At 54.4% G+C, this 19,282-nt stretch overlaps 2 protein-coding genes across 3 annotated transcripts in view; both read left to right on the forward strand.

Annotated features, from left to right (window-relative positions):
- The window catches only part of IFRD1 (interferon related developmental regulator 1), a 37,919-nt gene that overhangs the window by 9,108 nt on the left and 9,529 nt on the right, over positions 1-19,282 (forward strand). The window contains exons 1-8 of one of the 2 annotated variants that reach the window (XM_066238346.1): positions 6,968-7,207; positions 11,111-11,215; positions 11,361-11,445; positions 13,320-13,444; positions 15,033-15,190; positions 16,056-16,106; positions 16,185-16,348; positions 16,434-16,542. In XM_066238346.1, the coding sequence (XP_066094443.1) occupies positions 7,108-7,207; positions 11,111-11,215; positions 11,361-11,445; positions 13,320-13,444; positions 15,033-15,190; positions 16,056-16,106; positions 16,185-16,348; positions 16,434-16,542 (897 nt within the window). In that variant the 5' untranslated portion in view covers positions 6,968-7,107. Of the gene's footprint in view, positions 1-6,967; positions 7,208-11,110; positions 11,216-11,360; positions 11,446-13,319; positions 13,445-15,032; positions 15,191-16,055; positions 16,107-16,184; positions 16,349-16,433; positions 16,543-19,282 lie in introns of those variants that run through there. The other variant, XM_066238347.1, reaches the window with a different exon arrangement.
- LOC136310161 (uncharacterized) lies at positions 6,144-7,064 on the forward strand. Its single transcript, XM_066238348.1, has one exon. The coding sequence runs from the start codon at positions 6,906-6,908 to the stop codon at positions 7,062-7,064; it is 159 nt and encodes a 52-aa protein (XP_066094445.1). The 5' UTR covers positions 6,144-6,905.

A 19,282-nucleotide genomic window follows, 5' to 3' on the forward strand; every position in this document is an offset into this window, starting at 1 on the left:
CGACGGAATCACAGTCATGCTGCCCAAGGGCTTCCTAGACGAGACAGGAGATTGGAGCAGGTCACGTCCCGGGCCCTTTTCAACTCTAAGGCTGTCTGGTTCCTTGGCCAGAAGACTGATGCCACCCCACACAGGAAGCTGGGACAGGGACCGGGCTGTAGGGTGGGGGGCGGAGCCGTCGGTCCAAGAACACGTTGATTTTGATTGTTTGGCACGAAGTGTCGGAGGACATCCGCATGAAAAAGTCCAGCGACAGCCTCGGTCTTCACAGAGAGGGTGACGTGTCCGTGTGTTGTTGCCGAGAGAGGCTTCTCCCACACAACACACTATGAACTTCATGGTCTAGCCGTGCGTGTTGAGCGTTCACGGCGGACTATCCTTTCTGCCGCAGCCCCAGTCTGGACTATCGGTAATATCGCAACACTGCGAGATCAGCAACGTTCTCTTTTTGGAAGACAGGGGAATATGACTTGGTCTTTCATTTATCAGAAATTTCCTTAGAGAAAGGGTATGAAATTTCAAAACTGGAAACCACAAAGCAACGTCTCCGATACAACAAAAAGGAGGAGACAAACAAAACACAGTGCTAACTAAATCTGTCACTGTGGCCTTTCTTAGAAGAAACAGCCCACCAGGGATCTCAAGTTTATAGCATGTGGCACGGTCACCGTTCCCGGCAATAGAACAAAACTTGCAAACATGTTCAGAAAGCAACGTCGTCTGAAACCTAACAAGTGATCATCCATTTTCTAAAAAAAAAAAAAAAAAAAAAAATTACTTGGCTAAGTGACATTGCTGGCCGATCACATCGTTCTGCCGCAGCCTGAGACCCAGCAGCGGAAGCGAAGTCTGTCCGCCGCCATCAGGCAGCCAAGAACTCTGGGGTCAAGGGGCACTGAAAACGTAACCCGTGACTCCTGGGAACAAGCAGTCATGTTCCGTGTGGCCGAGGCCAGCCGGGGACAACCCTGGAATCAGATGGGCCTGGGCTTTAACCACGGACTCACTGTGTTCCATCCAACAGTTCGGCCTTGGGGAAAGTTGCCAAACCGCTCTGAGCCCATTTCTTCATCCAGCAAGCGGTTAGGCGAAGTGTTCCTTCATGGGGTGCTGTAAGAAGTGCATCAGATGTGTGGAGAGAACCCAGAATTGTGTTCTTAACACACACACACACACACACACTCTCTCTCTCTCTCTCTCTCTCACATATACACACACTCTCACACACACACACACACACACACTCTCTCTCTCTCACACACACACACACACACTCTCCCTCTCTCTCTCTCTCTCTCTCTCGCTCACACACACACACACACACTCTCTCACACACACACACCAAGGTGAGGCTGATACTTATTTTTTCTTTAAAAATTTATTAAAATTTGTTTATTGATAAATTGAAGAAACATGGAGGTCATAGATATATTTATGGAATAGACTGTGGTGATGATTTCATGGTGTCTACTTATCTCCAAACTCGCCAACTTGTACATTAAACATGTACAGCCTTTCATATAGCAATCAAACCTCAATAAAGTGGTCAAAAAACAAAACAAAACAAAAATAATCTAGAACAGTGTCAGTGACAGAGTAGACTTCCAGTAACTAAGTACCAAAGCCCTGGCCGAATAGCTTGGTTGGTTGGTTAGTTAGAGCTTCATCCCTATGCATAAAAGTTGCCGGTTTGAGACCCTGGCCGGTTGGCTCAGTGGTAGAGCGTCGGCCTGGCGTGCAGGAGTCCCGGGTTCGATTCCTGGCCAGGGCACACAGGAGAGGCGCCCATCTGCTTCTCCACCCCTCCCCCTCTCCTTCCTCTCTGTCTCTCTCTTCCCCTCCTGTAGCCAAGGCTCCATTGGAGCAAAGTTGGCCCAGGCGCTGAGGACGGCTCTATGGCCTCTGCCTCAGGTGCTAGAATGGCTCTGGTTGCAACAGAGCAACAGCCCAGATGGACAGAGCATCGCCCCCTGGTGGGCATGCCGGGTGGATCCCGGTCAGGGGCATGCGGGAGTCTGTCTGACTGCCTCCCCGTTTCCAACTCCAGAAAAATACAAAAAAAAAAAAGTTGCCGGTTTGATACCTGGTCAGGGAACATACAAAAAGATTGATGTTTCTGTCTCTCTCTCTTTCTCCTGTCCTCTCTAAAATCAATAAACAAATTTTAATAAAATTTTAAAGAAAAAATAAGTATCAGCCTCACCTGTGATGGCAGAGTGGAAAAAGTGTTGACCTGAAACGCTGAGGTCGCTGGTTCAAAACCCTGGGCTTGCCTGGTCAAGGCACATATGGGAGTTGATGCTTCCTGCTCCTCCCCCCTTCTCTCTCTCTCTCACTTTCTCCTTTCTAAAATGAATAAAGTCTAAAAAAATTTTTTTAAAGAAGAAAAAATAAATATTATTCTTCCCTCAAAAGTAGTTTCCTTTTTAATTTTTTATTAAAAATTTTTTTAATTGATTTGAGAGACAGAGAGAAATATCAGTTTGTTGTTCCATTTATTTATGCAGTTCTTGGTCGCTCCTTGGATGGGCCCTGACTGGGGATCGAACCCGCAACCTTGGCACGTCCGAACAATGTTCTAACCAACTGAACTACCCAGACAGGGTGTCCAAAGTAGTTTCTTTGCCTTTAAAAAAAGAACTGCTGAGATACAGAGGAAGTTCACTCCCTCATTGAATTAAAGTCATTGTCTACCAGGGCCACTGTGGCCCGATGTGTAGGTTGTCCCCTGCTGAAGGGAGGGGTAGGGGAGTTCCAGCCCGTGACCGCTCATCAAGCTGGTGCCCGGCCTTTCTTTCTAATTTGCACGATGGTGCTACACGTGCCCGTAAAGCCCCGGTGTCTGATTCAGAGATGATGAACTTGGACTTTGCCCATTTTGTGTCTGATGGGAAATGGCACGTAATCAAGAATTCCAAGGCACATAATTGCCGCTATTACAGGGAAGGGAATATAGAAACACAGAAGGGGGGGGGGATTTACATCAGGTGGGGTGGGGATCTGTGACTTCAAGGAGGGGGGCTGTGCAGAAGGACGCACCATTCAGTGGAGTGATGTTCGATGATTTACCCATATATTCATTCAGTCAACGTGACTGAGTCTCTGCTACATTCCAGGACACACAGCAGCGAATAAAACAAATCTCCTCTCTCCTGGTTCCACGGGCGGAGAGACAATACTAATGAAATTAGAAAAAGGCCAGGGAGTGCGGTGCGCTTTAGGGGAATGATACAGGTGTGACGGCGGTGGGTGGGGCTGGGGGCCACCTTAGAATGGAAGTGGGGGCAGCCTTCTCACGGAGGTGTCATTTAAACTAAGCTCCGAATGGCAGTTGTGGGAAGCTCAGGAGACCATCCCATCAGGCAGACGGAGAAACTGGTACAAAAAGTCTTCGAGGGGGGAATGAACTTTGTATTTGGAGTTGGCTGAGGAGACTCGTGGATGAGAAGAGACGCAGGAGAGAAGATGGAGACCAGCGCTGTGTGAGGCCCAGAAGCTGGAGCATGGTGAACTCGGAGACTTCTGGGGGCTCCATGCGACAGGAAGGAAGGGACTGTGTCATCAGTGCCGAGAGGCGACTCTTCGATGGAGGACCTGGGAGACATTTTCTTCTGCTTACCGCTATGCAAGGCGCCTCAAGGGACCCATGACTGGAGTGACTAGAAGAAATCCTTTCGTGTTTCTGTCTCGAGGGAGGTTCGAATACCGAGCCTTATTTGTATTACTTGTTCTTGAACCAAAGTCCTCGATATACACACACACACCCCATGAGAGGTTAGAACTCCGCTCACGTGTGTCCACAAACTCACGTTACTGTGAAATGTATGTTTGTAACATCATTACCATGATGGCGATATCTGTTAGGTGGGATGTTGATCTGAGTAGGTTACGTTTCACAGGAGGAAGATTCCACTTCCTAGGAGGTAAGAGGCATGTCATAATGGGAGGTTGATGACAAACAGGTGATCTTTCTTTGGGCCCGGGAGAACTCTGCCTCACGGCACAGGAAGTGGACACAGCATGTTGCCTACCTTATATCCATGACCTCCCCTTTATTCTTATCAACAGAGCCTTAGGTTTGACCCTCAGTGAGCCCCGCGACAAATCCTTATCTTCTAGACTCCCTTGTGGATAGGGGTCATGTGACAAGTCTGGCCAGGGTGGTGGAGGCAGAAGTCCCTGGGGAAGGGGCTCTTTCCTGAGTACAGAAGCAAAGCTTGGCTTTGTCCTGCTTCCCTTCCCTCCTGGTCTTTCTAGTCATTTGGTGACTCACTAATATTGTTGGGAGTGTTCTAATTTCTTCAAATATGTTGCAAAACCAATATATTCAGTTAAGGACCACTGTCTTATGAGGTCTATAGCCAAATATTTCTGTATTTTTTTTTTAATTGAACTTATCAGGGTGACATTGGTTAATAAAAAAAATAGAGGTTTCAGGTGCACAATTCTACAATACATCACCTATATATTGCATTGTGTGTTCACCACCCCAAGTCAACATCTTTCTGCATTTGTACTGATCTGGAGTTAGACTGTAAACATAAAAAAGACAGTTCAGATGATTTTACCAAAAGTACCTCTCCGAGTTCCTGATACTGAAAGTCACACTTCATTTGGGTAATGTTGCTCCTGTTTCATGACCCAGAAAAACCTAATCCACAGTGTTTCTGAAACATTCACTTCACACAGGCTGTCTAGGATGACAGATCATACTTCTTTACGTGGCATGGGGGATCGAGACGGTGAAACAAGGTTCTCAGGGAGTCGACAGCCTCGTGAGATGACAGGCATGTTCACAAGTAAATGTAGAGCCAGTATGTATACGATGGGGTAGCCCCAGCTAGGCTGGCCGGGAGTGGATGCAGGTAACAGGGCTGTGCCCTGAATGCAGGCAAGCTGAGCCAGGAGGCCTGGCCCCTGGACAGTAAACCTGGGTGGTGGGGCTCACAGAGCAGGCGGAGTATTGCCTTAGTTGTTTCCCCACGATAAAGAGCCTTGGGTTATAAACAGTATAGCTGTAGCCTCTTCTGCCCCCCCCCCCCCGGGGTCATTTGGCTCAGTTAGCCGAGGCCACTGAGGCCACCACAGTCCTGGGAAGGAAGGAAGGGTACAAGGGACACAATGGGGACCCTGTGCATCCCTCTCTGCTGTACTCGCTCTGGGCAGTTCACCTGCCGCTTCAAGACTAACCCGAGGAAAAGCAGCCCGGAAAAGCTGCCCTCGGAACAGTATCTCTGAACAGGCTGTGCCGGCCGCGCGGAGGCAGCAGGTGCCAACCTAGTGTTGTTCTAAGAGTGTGAAGACTCCTGAGCCGAAGAAACAGTCCCGGCTGCGGGCCCCACGAAGGAGGTGGCCAGAGCTCAGGGGCGGGTCAGAGTCTGCCAGGTGAAGACGGGAGGAAGGACAGGACAAGAACACGGGGCCTCGTGCGTGCACAGCGGGGGGCAGAGCTGTGTACTGGATCGAGCGCGCAGTGCGGCCGCCGCACAGGGCGCGTTCGGGGAAGCAGAGAAGGACGCAGCTGCCAAGGGGTCCGGGCCAGGCTGCGAGGACCGGCCTCCAATAGATGGGTGACGGGGAACCCAGGGAGGAGTGTGAGCAACTATTAAATCATGTGAATTAGTAAAATAAATCTGGCAGCGTCATCGCGTGTGAAACGTTGGTGATGTAATTGGGAGATCGCTTGAAACTCCCAGGCATGACCTGAGGCCGTGCGCGGTAAGGGGCCAGGACTTGAATGGAAGAGCTGTAATGTAAAAACTGATTGTTCCCGTGGCGGCGGGGGGGCAGGTGGTGGTCAACAGAGCGGGGAACCACGTGTGGACTTGGGGTTTTGAATTCGGACGCTCGGGAGGAGAGCAGCACTGTGAACACAGTGGGAGGACAGGAAGAGGGTTGGGGGCCCTGGAACCTTCTGGAGCAAACGTGCTGCAGGCAGTTGAAACGCTAATACGGAAAGAAAGAGCTCAGGTGACAGGAGGAGTGGGGGACGAGTCACCTGCATGGAGGTGAGTCAGTGAGTCTGGCTTGTCCTGAGTCTAATACCACGAATTTAATAACAGGTCCTAAACGCATGACAAATGTAACACGGAAGACAGAGGTCTAGGAGCGCCTTGGAGGGGGAAAAACACACGACAAAGCACTGAGATTAGTGGTATTTATAGCTCAAGTCTGTTTTACCAGCCGTTGCGTTCCCAGAAACGAACCTTGAACCCGACCTTCTTTCTATCTGGCGGGTCGAGCCCGTGACACCGAATCGCCAGGTCTGTCTCGTCTAGGACACGAGCGATACACGAGGTGCACGACGAGGCAGCCCCGAACCACGGGTCCATTACAGGTGCCGGTGGTGATCCCTCACCTAATTCACCGGCGACAGCCACGGAAACGCCCCCAAGGCGGGGGGTGGCCATGGGCAGAGGCCGCAGGGAAGGAGGGGAAAGGTAAAGACGCCGCCGGAGAAAGAAGGGCCAGCTGGTCGCGCAGCTGCCGCCCGGGAGCCGGCTGTCGTCAGCGGGCATAGCAGTCCCATGGCTCATCACCCTTGTCCGCCGCCAGCGCAGGCCGAGCCGGGCGCACCCGGAAGCAGGGGCGGGGTCACGAGAGGGCAGCACCGGGTGGAAAAGCCCGCTGGAGGCGCGGGCAGGAGACGCCCCTGGAAGTACTACATTTCCCAGAGGCGAGTGCGGCACGAGGACTCGCTCCTGGGGCGCCGCTGGGAGACTTGCGGCCTGGGAGCTGTAGTCCGCGTCCCGGCCCCGCCGAGCGGGGCTCCCGCGGGGAGAGGCACGGGGATTGGCTAGCGGGAGTTCGAGTCCCGCCCACCTGGTGACAACAGGCGGCCGTCTTGCTACTTAAGGCGCCGTGGCCTCGTCCGCCCCGCCTTAGCTCCCGCGCTAGAGAGAAACATGTATCGTTTCCGATCACAGCTCTTCACGGAGATTTCTGCAGCCACCAGCGCCCGCTTTTACCCACGCCGCTTCTCGCCCCTGTTGTTAGCCGAAGCCTCGCCTCTCAGCCGCCCGCCGCACCGACGCACGAGTAAAAAGTGCAGCTCCATCGGCTGATCCTCGCTGAGCTCCGAGTCTGGGCGGCACCGGGCGTCCCACGATGCCGAAGAATAGGAAGCGGAACACTGCCCACCGCGGTGGCAGTGGCAGTGGCGGCGGCGGCTCAGGGGCGGCTGCGGCGGCGACGGCGGCGACGGCAGGTAAGCGGGTATCCTCGCCGCCGGTCTCCCGGTTGCCGGCCGGGCTAGCGAGTCTGTGCCGCCCCGGGGCACTGTGGGAGTTGTAGTTCTTTCTACCCCCGACGTGTGCGTCGGCGGGGCTCCGGGCTAGGCTGGCGGACTACGATTCCCAGCGTGCCCCGGTGACCGCTCCTCTCGCGATTTGGGTCTGGCATGTGAACCGGACTCTGGGGCAGTGGCTGTGGGGGCAGGGAGGGGGCGAACGGGACCTTGGGCCCCGAGAGCGGATTGCGGTCAGGGTGACTCGCGGCCCGGCGGGAGGGCCACTGTCCTCAGAGGCCGGTGCCCGCTCTAGAGCTCTCCGCGACTGAGAGTGCGGCGGAGCTCGGAGCGCCCTCCGTGCTGTCAGTCACGCGTGGCCTTGGACTCCCCGCTGCAACATGGAGTTCTCGGGAATGCCAAACGTCCGCCGGGTTTGGACCGGCTCCCGCGTCACGCGGTCCGGGCCACATGGGCGCCCCCTTCCGCTCCGTCCTCGCGCGTCCCGCGTGGCCACCTGGCCGGGCGAAGTGCCCACCCTCGCTGCACCCCCCGCCCCACGGCGACCCGGGGAGGCGACCTCCCGCCCCGGGGCAGATGCCACGTTCTCCTTTGTGCTGCAGGCTCTCTGCCCCGAGCCCGGGACAGGCGGTGGAGGGGAGCTCAGGTTGCAACTGGCCAAAAGTTTGGGGTGTCTGTCCTCCCTGCAAAGGGGAAGCTTTTCCTGGATGGGCCGGTGCTTCGCTGGAATTCACGCTCCTCTGCTGCTGATTACACAGTCGGGACAGAAAGGACTTTAAGCAGAAAGCCATAGAGCCAGCACGCTGAACTCAGAGTATTTTAGAGCAAACTGGGGAGGTGGGGGAGGTGGATCATCTATTTTAGTAACTATTTTTGAGATATGGAAGTGTTGGAATATCCTCACACTGTCACATAGGAAACGCTTCTAGTTATGAGGCGGTTCCTGATTGTCAACCCAGATGCCACTCAGATTCTCAGAATGAACTACTTTTGTTCATCAGACAAGAGATGGTTGGGAGCTGACGTTGCAAAAGCTTCCCCGTAGGTTTCCAGCAGCGCTGAAATTTGTGCTTGAGTCCTGAACATTTCGTCGTTGGCGATCGGAATGGGTTGTTTATAAATGCAGATTCCCTCTTTTCTTTCTCTCGCTCTTTATTTGGATTGGATGCCCTTGGGGTTCCCGGAGTGTGTTCTTCTTGATCATCAAAATGTAAAATACATTAAGTAGTGTGTTGTGGCACCTGCTTGCTCCGTGTGTGAACTGAGGATACCTCTTCAGTTCTGGGCAAATTGACCCTTTATGGATGGAACCAACGATGAAGAAGTTGCAAGCTAGAGTAAAACCATTTGGATATTGTAAAGTGATTGCCGATGGCCTCCTTGAGTCTCAAACAATCCTGTTTTCGCTCCTGAGCTTCCTTTTGGGCCTCCTTCCTTCCTGGTATTTAACAGAATAACTTCAGGTGGCAGTTGGGGGGTGGTGGTGGCGTTTTACTTTTCACTCAGTTCCTGGCCTTTTTACCAGTCTTACTGCTGTTGCCTTCTTGATTATTTTTTAGTAGAAAAGGTATTCCTAAACACTGTATTTTAGAATATGTAAGAATTTGGAAAAGACTGTGAATTTTACATGGGAATTTGCTAAGTCTTTGCCTTATGTACAACCAGAAAATAACCAACCTCTGTTACTTTAATGGATATTTCCAAATGGAGGCTGTAGGAAGGCAATAAAATTGACCCCTAATACAGGTGTACATGCTTGTAATAGCACTTAATTTGAAGAGAGCATTTTTAGAAAGAACAAAACCTTGTTAGTCAGTAAGCCCTCGAAGAAGCAAGGATTCTGTGTCTAGAGTTCCTCCTCGTCGATGGCACTTCGGACCACGAGATGGGTGAAGCTGACTTAGATATTAGGAATTTATACAGGATTTTAAAAAAATTTTATTGATTGATTTTAAAGAGAGAAACATCTATCTGTTCCACTTAGTTGTGCACTCATGGTTACGTCTTCTCTTTGTATTTTTCTGAAGTGAGAAGGGGGGAGGCAGAGAGACTCCCGCATGCACTTGACCGGGATCCACCCGGCATGCCCACCAGGGGGCGATGCTCTGCCCATCTGGGCCTTTGCTCCATTGCAACCAGAGCCATTCTAGCGCCTGAGGCCAACTTTGCTCCATTGGAGCCTTGGCTGCAGGAGGGGAAGAGAGAGATAGAGAGAAAGGAGAGGGGGAAGAGTGGAGAAGCAGATGGGCACCTCTCCTGGGTGCCCTCACCGGGAGTCAAACCCGGGACTTCCACACACCAGCCAATGCTCTACCGCTGAGCCAACCAACCAGGGTCTCATTGGTTACTTCTTGTATGTGCCCTTGACTGGATTGATCGAACCCACAGCCCAGGCATACCTGGGACGACACTCTGACCAACTGAGCGCCCCCCCCTGGGCAGGGCCATACAGGGTTCTTTAATAATTTTCTTTTCTTTCTTTTAAGTTTTGAGAAATCACTGAGACTGAGAGAAGGGAGCAGATAGATCCTGCGTAGGAATATTCTCGACAGTGTAGAAATAGGCTGAATATGCACATTGTAAATGGAATGGTGAGTAAATGTTAGTAAAAGTCAATCCCATGACTCAACTGTTGCCATGACTTCAGATCATGAAAACAAATGAAGAGAGACCCAGAAATAGAGAATGATGTCATCGGTCTCTGTTTGTTCGTGTCCTCAGCACCCTGATTAAGAAGTTTGGGGATCTTGGCTTCATTGCCATGCTTTACTACTTTGATTGGCAGATTTTATTCCCTTCAGGATAGTAAGCAAGTTTGAAGACTGCTTGCTTCCTTTTGATATAAAAATCTAATCTGCTAAATTCTCTTCTCTGTTTTGATTTAAAAAAGAGAGAACCCCCATTTTAAAATAAACAACCCTATAACAACAGGCTTACACTTAGAAGATTTTTATAAAAGCTTATCTTGCGATAGTAAATGTCACGAATTTCTGGAACATAGGGACCTAAGGATATTTGACAATCCTCAGTTTTACTGATAAGGAAATGGGCTCTGAGTTAAATCAGGTGACTCAAGGTCACTTTGGGCATAATTTGGAACTTACTTTAACTATTGCTCAATGTAATTTATGACTTGGCAATCCTGTTATTAGGTAATTCCTACAAAAAACAGTGACGAGGAACATGAATTTATTACTTAGGTTAATGAAGTTGACAAAGATCCTAGTTTAAAAAGGAGATTTTATTTTTTAGTTGATAGCACTGATATATTTAAGCTGTTGCTGATGTTGGAACCTTTCTTTACAGGTGATTTATCTAACAGGCTTTCATGTTGTATCAAATACCAAAACTTCCATTTTAAGCTTTTCTTTTCCCTCTCAATTCACATTGTCTGTAAAACTATCCTGTAACTCCTTAAAGTTCCTTTCACATGAGTCGTGTATAACCTAAAAACCCATGCATTAGTTGTTTCCTAAGCCCGGTCATACTTGTTGGAAAATATCTTAGTCTTACGATGGTCTGTGACATCATCCTTTATTTCTGGGTCTATGTCCATTGTCTTCATGATTTGCGGTCATGGTTTGGAAGTAGCTTTTTCATCTGTGATACAAGTTTTTGTAAACCGGAGCTACCCGTTGAATGAGTGATGTATTTCTGAAGCCGATGTATATTGTGTGTTGTTGATGCTCTGACATGCATATTGAGGTGAAGTGTGTTCCTCTTATAATATGATCATCGCTTGTTCTTAAATAAATGTTGGGTTTTTAGGACTGGATTTCTCCTGGGTAAATCCTAAAATTTCGAGCTAAGTATCTGCGTTTGTGGCGGCAGATTGCTTGACCTCCACCTCCGTTGGCCTGACAGGTAGCCAGCAGCGGAACGTCCAGCCGTTCAGTGACGAGGACGCGTCCATCGAGACGATGAGCCACTGCAGTGGTTACAGCGATCCTTCCAGTTTCGCTGAGGATGGTACGACTTTTACGTTCTGATTTGCAACTTGAAGTAAACGGATGCTTCCTGAGGAGTTCTGGTACCAAGGTGTACTGGTCCTCCTCCCGCTCTGCCTTTTTCCTACGTAAGTGACAGCTGTGGGTCGATTTCTGTCATTCCTCAGGACCTGAAGTCCTGGATGAGGAAGGAAACCAGGAAGACTTGGAGTACAAGCTGAAGGGACTCATTGACCTGACCCTGGATAAGAGGTAGGAGGTGGGGGGCCGCTCTGTCTGGGTTCCTCCGTCAGCCCCCGTGGGTGGGGCGCGGGCAGTTCTCTGATTCAGCAGTGTGCTATTTTTAAAGCCTGGCTTGTTTACTTTAGATGTTTAAACATTTCTTGTTTCTTCGGACTTTTGATGTGGGCAGAAACGTGCCACAGAACTGAGAGTAATGGACTCGATGAGTCATTCATTGTCCTAGCATAAAAGCACGGAGCTGTATTTGATTATCGCTGGGATGGATTTGTTGAATTAAAAGGTAATCTTCAACTAGAAAGAGTAACTAAAGGTCCCTTGAAGCCTCTTGTTCACCACTTTGGTTGCAGACATGGAAAGTATCCAAGCTGAGTGGCTGCCCCCCTGCCCAGTAGCTCGGGCTGACTGGGAGCTGGTGCTGTGAGGGAGCCCCAAGGTGCAGACTGGGAGCTGGTGCTGTGAGGGAGCCCCAAGGTGCAGACTGGGCCCCAGGCCTCGGTCGTGGTAGAGACAGTGTGACTGGGAGCTGGTGCTGTGAGGGAGCCCCAAGGTGCAGACTGGGACCTGGTGCTGTGAGGAAGCCCCAAGGTGCAGACCGGGTGGGTGCCAGGCCTCGGTCGTGGTAGAGACAGTGTGACTGGGAGCTGGTGCTGTGAGGGAGCCCCAAGGTGCAGACTAGGAGCTGGTGCTGTGAGGGAGCCCCAAGGTGCAGACCGCCCCAGGCCTCGGTCGTGGTAGAGACAGTGTGACTGGGAGCTGGTGCTGTGAGGGAGCCCCAAGGTGCAGACCGGGTGGGCTCCAGGCCTCGGTCGTGGTAGAGACAGTGTGACTGGGAGCTGGTGCTGTGAGGGAGCCCTAAGGTGCAGACCGGGTGGGCTCCAGGCCTCGGTCGTGGTAGAGACAGTGTGACTGGGAGCTGGTGCTGTGAGGAAGCCCTAAGGTGCAGACCGGGTGGGCTCCAGGCCTCGGTCGTGGTAGAGACAGTGTGACTGGGAGCTGGTGCTGTGAGGAAGCCCTAAGGTGCAGACCGGGTGGGCTCCAGGCCTCGGTCGTGGTAGAGACAGTGCGACTGGGAGCTGGTGCTGTGAGGGAGCCCCAAGGTGCAGACCGGGTGGGTGCCAGGCCTCGGTCGTGGTAGAGACAGTGTGACTGGGAGCTAGTGCTGTGAGGGAGCCCCAAGGTGCAGACCGCCCCAGGCCTCGGTCGTGGCAGAGACAATGCATCTGCTCTAAATGGAGAAGCTGTCGGTGTGACATGGAGAACGGGTCTTGCACATCAATTAAAGCTGTTATTGAACTAGAAACGGGAGGGAGCTGTGATACAGAGCCGTGTGAAGTCTTGTGTCGTAGCGCGAGTGGTAGATGAAAATTGTACTTGAAAACTGTTTAGCGTTTGATGACCATTAGATTTAAAACTTTATAAACAAAAAATGGAAGGGGCCTGACCAGGCGGTGGCTCAGTGGATAGAGCGTCGGACTGGGATGCAGAGGACCCTGGTTTGAGACCCCAAGGTCGCCAGCTTGAGTGCGGGCTCATCTGGTTTGAGCAAAAAGCTCACCAGCTTGGACCCAAGGTCGCTGGCTCGAGCAAGGGGTCACTTGGTTTGCTGAAGGCCCACAGTCAAGGCACATACGAGAAAGCAATCAATGAACAACTAAGGTGTCGCAACGCGCAATGAAAAACTAATGATTGATGCTTCTCATCTCTCTCCATTCCTGTCTGTCTGTCCCTGTCTATCCCTCTCTCTGACTCTCTCTCTGTCTCTGTAAAAAATAAATAAGTAAATAAAAATTTTAAAAAAATGGAAGGGAAAGAAGTGACGTTTTGAAAAGTCACGGATGGCACACGCCAGCTGGACCTTTACCACGTCTTTCTGTCTCAAACAGCGCGAAGACGCGGCAGGCAGCTCTGGAAGGTATTAAGAGCGCACTGGCGTCCAAGATGCTGTGTGAGTTCATCCTGGAGAGGAGGATGACTCTGACCGACAGCGTCGAGCGCTGTCTGAAGAAAGGTACCGTCCTCCTGCGTCCCGGCCCAGAGCCGAGGCGGCCTGCGCCCCTTCCTGGCGGGGTCGCTGTCACTGTCACTGGCCTGGAAGGCCGGCTGGCCTGTACGGACGGCACTCTCACTGTGCAGAGTGTGCTGTGCTTGTTCAGGCTCAAGGTCAGGCTTGTGAGACGCTTTCTGTGGGAAACAGTGTGAAACTAGGGAGGACTGGGGTGATGGCCCTCGTCGTGTGTATGAGAAAGCTTGTCAGCAGGCTTCCTGACGTCAACCACGGTGTCACTGAAGAGCCGCCTTGACTGACCAGGCACGGCACAGTGGAGAGTGTCGGCCTGGGACGCTGAGGACCCAGGTCTCTGGCTTGACTGGAGCCCCCTGGTCAAGACATATGAGAAAGCAGTCGATGAACAACTAAGGTGCCACAACGAAGAATTGATGCTTCTCATCTCTCCCTTCCCGTCTGTCTGTCCCTTTCTCTTAAAAAAAAAAAAAAAAGGAAAATTAAAAATTATAAAACAAAAAGAATAAAGAAAGGCCTTAAAGATTAAGTCTAGTATTACTAGACCCTTCAGTTTTAGGAACCACCGGAAAGAAAAACAATTTGGGCCCCCTTAAGGATTTTGTGAAGTAAGAGCATCGTGGGAATACCTTCTAGCAGTGTGCCCTGAGTAACAGCCGTCTCTGGCCCGAGCGCGGGGGGGAGGGGGGGGACGCACACACATCCCTGTTGGGGGGTGCCAGTGGCTTTAGGTCCCTCGTCCCGTCCCCCCTCCCCCAGTGGTGCAGACTAAAGAGCTCCCTGGACAGGGACCAGGCGGAGGTTAGGGAGCTTTGTTAGTGCCCCCGTGGCTAGCAGAGACCACTCTTCTGGGATACTGCAATGGCTCTGCTGAAGGTATTTCCCTGGAAACTGTCTTCCTATAATAAAGTAGCTTGAAACGGTGACCTTTAAACATTCCATCCCGGCTGCATACTTTATACATTTTAAATTTAACAGGTAACAAATTCAAAGTTTGGCCCAGATCCTTCAGAGTATATACAGTCCTCAAGAGAGTTAACTTGACGTTTATCTTCACGTTAATGTATTTTCCGTGGTTTTGAAGAGTGCTTCATTTTAAATCTCTTATTGGGGGCACCCTGAAGGTTGACTTTCTTCCCCGTGGGCCGTCCACGCCTGAAACCTTTGGGAGCGGGAGTTGGGTGCTGGAGCGCTGGTCTGGGAGAGCAGGGAGCGCTAGGAAGGTTGCGTCGGCCTGGCACGCCTTCTGCCGACCTGTGACAGCGCCCCCTTTACACGGGTGCTGGCCTCGGCTGCACAGGGGAGGAAATCCTACAGGCAGGAGAGGAATTAGAGGGAGGTCCCTGGGCAGAGAAGGGGTGGGTCCAGGATGCCAGCGAAGTCGGCGCCCAGAGTCTGAGTGAGTCCTTTAGCCACACGAGGGTCATAGCTGTGCCAGAGCCCAGAGCACTTCCTGTGGCGTCTGGGCTTCCTGGGGGGTGGGCGTGTTTGGAGATTGGACAGATTTGGGGGATCGCCGCCTCCATAGGCTGGTCACCTGACAGCACCTGGTTGCGCTGTGCCCGCCTCCCCACAGGGAAGAGTGAGGAGCAGCGGGCCGCCGCGGCCTTGGCGTCCGTGCTGTGCGTCCAGCTGGGCCCCGGCATCGAGAGTGAGGAGGTGCTAAAGGCTCTCGGACCGGTCCTGAGGAAGATCATTTGTGACGGGGCGGCGAGCGTCCAGGCCAGGCAGACCGTAAGTCTGGGTTTCGAATGTATTGGTCATCTGGGCGGCCACTGTGGGCGTGAATGGTGACAGGAAAGGTGCAGTGTTTGAGGAACTTGGGACAGTTTGGTGACAACATGCGGGGGAAGAGGGAAGTCTCACAGATCCCAAGACCCGCTCTTCCGTGATTGATCTGTCAGCCCGACGTTCTGAATTGCTGGCCCGTTGTTGTTGCGAGCAGACTGTATACAGTGTTGTATCTGACCGGTTCTCTTAGGCGAGCTCGCCTTGGTGGTCTGGCCACACACGCGCACACGGGAAGTCCCAGCCTCTTTCCAGCGTGTTCCAAAATAAGCAGACTGAGTTAGTGAGATGCTGCTTTATGTAGGTGAGAAGTGTGAGGAGGGTTAGGTAAATTTTATGAGGTTTCTGCTCTTCGTTGCTTATTTTTTGGAAGCTAATTTTTTAAAGACATTTTTGTAGTAGACTCTACATTAAAACAAATCAATATAAATGACTTTAAAATCTTAAAAAATCTGTAGCAAGCTTAATGTTTTAAAGGTTTTTCAAGGGAGAGTAGCTTTCTTGATCTCAACTCTCCGAGTTTCATCTGTCTCGGAGCTGGAGGTGAGTTCTGAAGCGACCTGTTGAACGGACGAGGTCCGGCCAGGAGAAGTGGGCGGCCTTCCTGAAGCGTGCGCTGGCTTTGGGCGGAGCGTGGGCCGAGACCACCCAGTTCTAGTTCTGATCCTGCAGTCCTTCCCTTTCACTATGCTTGGACCTACTGTAGTCGTGTAGCAGAGAACAGTTTCACTTTGAATCACAGCAGCGGGAAGATGTAGGATCAATAAGGAAATGACAGCTGTCAATGCCTGTCTATTCTTTGTCTCCTTAGTGTGCCACCTGCTTTGGTGTCTGCTGCTTTGTTGCCACAGAGGACATCACCGTAAGTAGCAGCCTTTGACCCCTGTTCCCCCACGGCCCTGATTCGAGGTGACCACCCTCGGTCGTGTTTGTGCCGCAGGAGCTGTACTCCGCGCTGGAGTGTCTGGAGGGCGTCTTCAGCAAGGCCTACGTCGCCGACAAGGACAGCGGGCCCGGCACGGCGCTGCACGTGGGCGCGCTGCTGGCCTGGACCTTCCTGCTGACCATCTGCCCCGTCAGCGAGGTGAAGAGCAAGCTGGAGGTGTAGGTGTTTGCAGTTTCAGATCTTACAAACGCATTTCCGGACGTAAGGTTTGCCTTCCCGTGGTGACGACCGGCCCTTTTCTAGGCACTTCCGCAAGCTGCCGGGTCTCCTGTCCTCCGACGACGTGAACGTGAGGATCGCGGCCGGGGAGTCGCTGGCACTCCTGTTCGAGCTGGCCCGCGGGCTGGAGAGCGTGAGTGTCCACGCGGGGGAGGCGTCTGCCATTCCCCCCTTCCCCGGTTAAGGATGGGAGGGGTACGTTGGGGCCTGGCCAGCTGACAGCCTGGTGACCGATGGCCTGCTGCTGACCGATTGGCAGTGGGGACAGCACTGCTGAAGACGGACCCGTGGGGGTGCTAGAGCTCCATGGGGTGACGTTCAGTGCACTGATGCCTGCGGTCTGTGAGCCGGACTTGGGGCGCTCTCTGCTGCACGGGGGCTGGGGCTGTGTGAGCGGTGGGGTGCTGGGCTTCTTCAGACCCGGGCCACAGCGAGCGAGGTCACACAGGCGCTCACGCCCGGGCCACAGCGAGGTCACACAGCCGCTCACACCCGGGCCACAGCGAGGTCACACAGCCGCTCACACCTGGGCCACAGGGAGGGAGGTCACACAGCCGCTCACACACCCAGGCCACAGCGAGGTCACACAGCCGCTCACGCCCGGGCCACAGCGAGGTCACACAGCCGCTCACGCCCGGGCCACAGCGAGGTCACATAGGCGCTCACACCCGGGCCACAGCGAGGTCACACGGCTGCTCACACCCGGGCCACAGCGAGGTCACACAGGCGCTCACACCCGGGCCACAGCGAGGTCACACGGCCGGTCACACCCGGGCCACAGCAAGCGAGGTCACACAGCCGCTCACACACCTGGGCCACAGCGAGGTCACACAGCCGCTCACACCCGGGCCACAGCGAGGTCACACAGCCGCTCACGCCCGGGCCACAGCGAGGTCACACAGGCGCTCACACCCGGGCCACAGCGAGGTCACACAGCCGCTCACACCCGGGCCACAGCGAGGTCACACAGCCGCTCACGCCCGGGCCACAGCGAGGTCACACAGGCGCTCACACCCGGGCCACAGCGAGGTCACACAGCCGCTCACGCCCGGGCCACAGCGAGGTCACACAGCCGCTCACGCCCGGGCCACAGCGAGGTCACACAGGCGCTCACGCCCGGGCCACAGTGAGGTCACACAGCCGCTCACGCCCGGGCCACAGCGAGGTCACACAGCCGCTCACACCCGGGCCACAGCGAGGTCACACAGGCGCTCACACCCGGGCCACAGGGAGGGAGGTCACACAGCCGCTCACACACCTGGGCCACAGCGAGGTCACACAGGCGCTCACACCTGGGCCACAGCGAGGTCACACAGCCGCTCACACACCTGGGCCACAGCGAGGTCACACAGGCGCTCACACCCGGGCCACAGCGAGGTCACACAGCCGCTCACGCCCGGGCCACAGCGAGGTCACACAGCCGCTCACACCCGGGCCACAGCGAGGTCACACAGGCGCTCACACCCGGGCCACAGGGAGGGAGGTCACACAGCCGCTCACACACCTGGGCCACAGCGAGGTCACACAGGCGCTCACACCCGGGCCACAGCGAGGTCACACAGCCGCTCACACACCTGGGCCACAGCGAGGTCACACAGCCGCTCACGCCCGGGCCACAGCGAGGTCACACAGCCGCTCACACCCGGGCCACAGCGAGGTCACACAGGCGCTCACACCCGGGCCACAGGGAGGGAGGTCACACAGCCGCTCACACACCTGGGCCACAGCGAGGTCACACAGGCGCTCACACCCGGGCCACAGCGAGGTCACACAGCCGCTCACACACCTGGGCCACAGCGAGGTCACACAGGCGCTCACGCCCGGGCCACAGCGAGGTCACACAGCCGCTCACACCCGGGCCACAGCGAGGTCACACAGGCGCTCACACCCGGGCCACAGTGAGGTCACACAGCCGCTCACACCCGGGCCACAGCGAGGTCACACAGGCGCTCACACCCGGGCCACAGTGAGGTCACACAGCCGCTCACACCCGGGCCACAGCGAGGTCACACAGGCGCTCACACCCGGGCCACAGCGAGGTCACACAGGCGCTCACACCCGGGCCACAGTGAGGTCACACAGCCGCTCACACCCGGGCCACAGCGAGGTCACACAGGCGCTCACACCCGGGCCACAGCGAGGTCACACAGCCGCTCACGCCCGGGCCACAGCGAGGTCACACAGCCGCTCACACCCGGGCCACAGCGAGGTCACACAGGCGCTCACACCCGGGCCACAGGGAGGGAGGTCACACAGCCGCTCACACACCTGGGCCACAGCGAGGTCACACAGGCGCTCACACCCGGGCCACAGCGAGGTCACACAGCCGCTCACACACCTGGGCCACAGCGAGGTCACACAGGCGCTCACGCCCGGGCCACAGCGAGGTCACACAGCCGCTCACACCCGGGCCACAGCGAGGTCACACAGCCGCTCACACCCGGGCCACAGTGAGGTCACACAGCCGCTCACACCCGGGCCACAGCGAGGTCACACAGGCGCTCACACCCGGGCCACAGCGAGGTCACACAGCCGCTCACACCCGGGCCACAGCGAGGTCACACAGGCGCTCACACCCGGGCCACAGCGAGGTCACACAGCCGCTCACGCCCGGGCCACAGCGAGGTCACACAGGCGCTCACACCCGGGCCACAGTGAGGTCACACAGCCGCTCACACCCGGGCCACAGCGAGGTCACACAGGCGCTCACACCCGGGCCACAGTGAGGTCACACAGCCGCTCACGCCCGGGCCACAGCGAGGTCACACAGGCGCTCACACCCGGGCCACAGTGAGGTCACACAGCCGCTCACGCCCGGGCCACAGCGAGGTCACACAGGCGCTCACACCCGGGCCACAGTGAGGTCAAGCAGG

The sequence above is a fragment of the Saccopteryx bilineata genome, chromosome 7 (genome assembly GCF_036850765.1).
Source record: "Saccopteryx bilineata isolate mSacBil1 chromosome 7, mSacBil1_pri_phased_curated, whole genome shotgun sequence".
Lineage (NCBI taxonomy): Eukaryota > Metazoa > Chordata > Mammalia > Chiroptera > Emballonuridae > Saccopteryx > Saccopteryx bilineata.

Coding starts and splice junctions, on each gene's coding strand:
- LOC136310161 (XM_066238348.1), top strand. CDS start 6,906: ATGTATCGTTTCCGATCACAGCTCTTCACGGAGATTTCTGCAGCCACC.